At 51.5% G+C, this 1,329-nt stretch overlaps 1 protein-coding gene across 1 annotated transcript; it reads left to right on the top strand.

The window, feature by feature from the left end:
* On the top strand, nt 1–535 carry N7458_011238 (ankyrin repeat domain-containing protein; the record flags this gene model as incomplete). The annotated part of the gene is made up of 3 exons (XM_056914620.1): nt 1–192; nt 235–445; nt 495–535. 3 exons carry the CDS (start codon nt 1–3, stop codon nt 533–535), a joined length of 444 nt encoding a protein of 147 aa, XP_056763469.1.
* Nucleotides 536–1,329: the final 794 nt, after the last annotated feature.

Consider the following 1,329-nt stretch of genomic DNA (forward strand, 5'->3'; position numbering starts at 1 on the left):
ATGCTGTTGAACAAAGGTGCCGACGTCGACACTCAAGGCGGATTCTTGGGAAACGCAACCAAGGCTGCATCCTTTGGGGGCCATGAAAAAGTGGTCCAGATGCTCCAGGACCAGGGCGCCGACATCAACGCCCAGGATGAAGTTTATGGTAATGCACTCCAGGTCGCATCACTCGAAGGCCATGAAAAGCTGGTGCAGATGCTGCTGGATCGATAAGCTGATCTGAACGCCCAGTGCGGACAGCTCGGGAATGCACTCCAGGCTGCATCGTGCAGAGGCGAGGAAAAGGTAGTGCAAACGCTGTTGGATCGAGGTGCCGACGTGAACGCGCAAGGTGGGCGATATGGCAATGCACTCCAGGCTGCATCATACGAAGGCCATGAAGGACTGGTGCAAATGCTGTTGGATCGAGGAGCCGACATCAACGCCCAGGGCGGACACTACGGTAATGCACTCCAGGCCGCTTCATATGAAGGTCATAAAAGGTGGTACAGATGCTGCTCGATCAAGGCGCCGACGCCAACGCCCAAAGTAGATTCTATGGCAATGCACTTCAGGCCGCAGCAGGTGGAGGTCGAGAAAGGGTGGTGCAGATGCTGCGCGACCGTGGGGTCGGCGTCCATGCCGATCGTCAGTTGTGACCAGGAAAAGAGGTCAGGGGCAGTCTAACTGTAGAAGGTTAGCGTGTTTCCAAAGAGGGTTCCAGAAAGAATCTATAAGAGTAAATCGGTGAAACTGATTTCGAGCGGCCCTATACCAGCGTGTTGGGAAATGTCTTTAGAGCGGGCTTACCTTTTTTTATGGCAGTATGACCGCCGAACGAAATTACAGTTCATTCCGAACCCATGCAAAGGGATAAATGCAGCATACCATGCCAGCGTAGGCTGTTCTCAAATCATAGTACATAAAATATCTAGACTAAAGGAATAATTTCGTTGCAAGTCGCTTCTTTGCGTCGTTTCACCCAAAGGCCGATGTCACGAACAAACCGCCGGGCAGCACCTACTTTCACGCCATGCTTGACAAAGAAACCTGGGTCTTGATCCTCATAAATCTGCATAAGGTCCAAACAATTTCGGAGTGTCACATCGCGTGCTTTGTTGATGTTCTCCCTGAAGGTCTCGTTGCTGACCCGCGATTGCTGCTATTCAGTGTATTCCTCAACGGCGATATCTAGGAGGCCGTCAACTATGATTAATTCAGTGCAGCCGGGCCCGGTAGGCACAGCATCATTAGTAGGAGGATGTATCAACTGCTAAGATGATCCTGCCGGGAGGACAGTAATATTGATTAGAGGGCACATTGAACCTATTGTAGCGTTCTCCGTAG

The sequence above is a fragment of the Penicillium daleae genome, assembly GCF_028827525.1.
Source record: "Penicillium daleae strain IBT 16125 chromosome Unknown utg000008l_segment0_segment0, whole genome shotgun sequence".
NCBI lineage: Eukaryota > Fungi > Ascomycota > Eurotiomycetes > Eurotiales > Aspergillaceae > Penicillium > Penicillium daleae.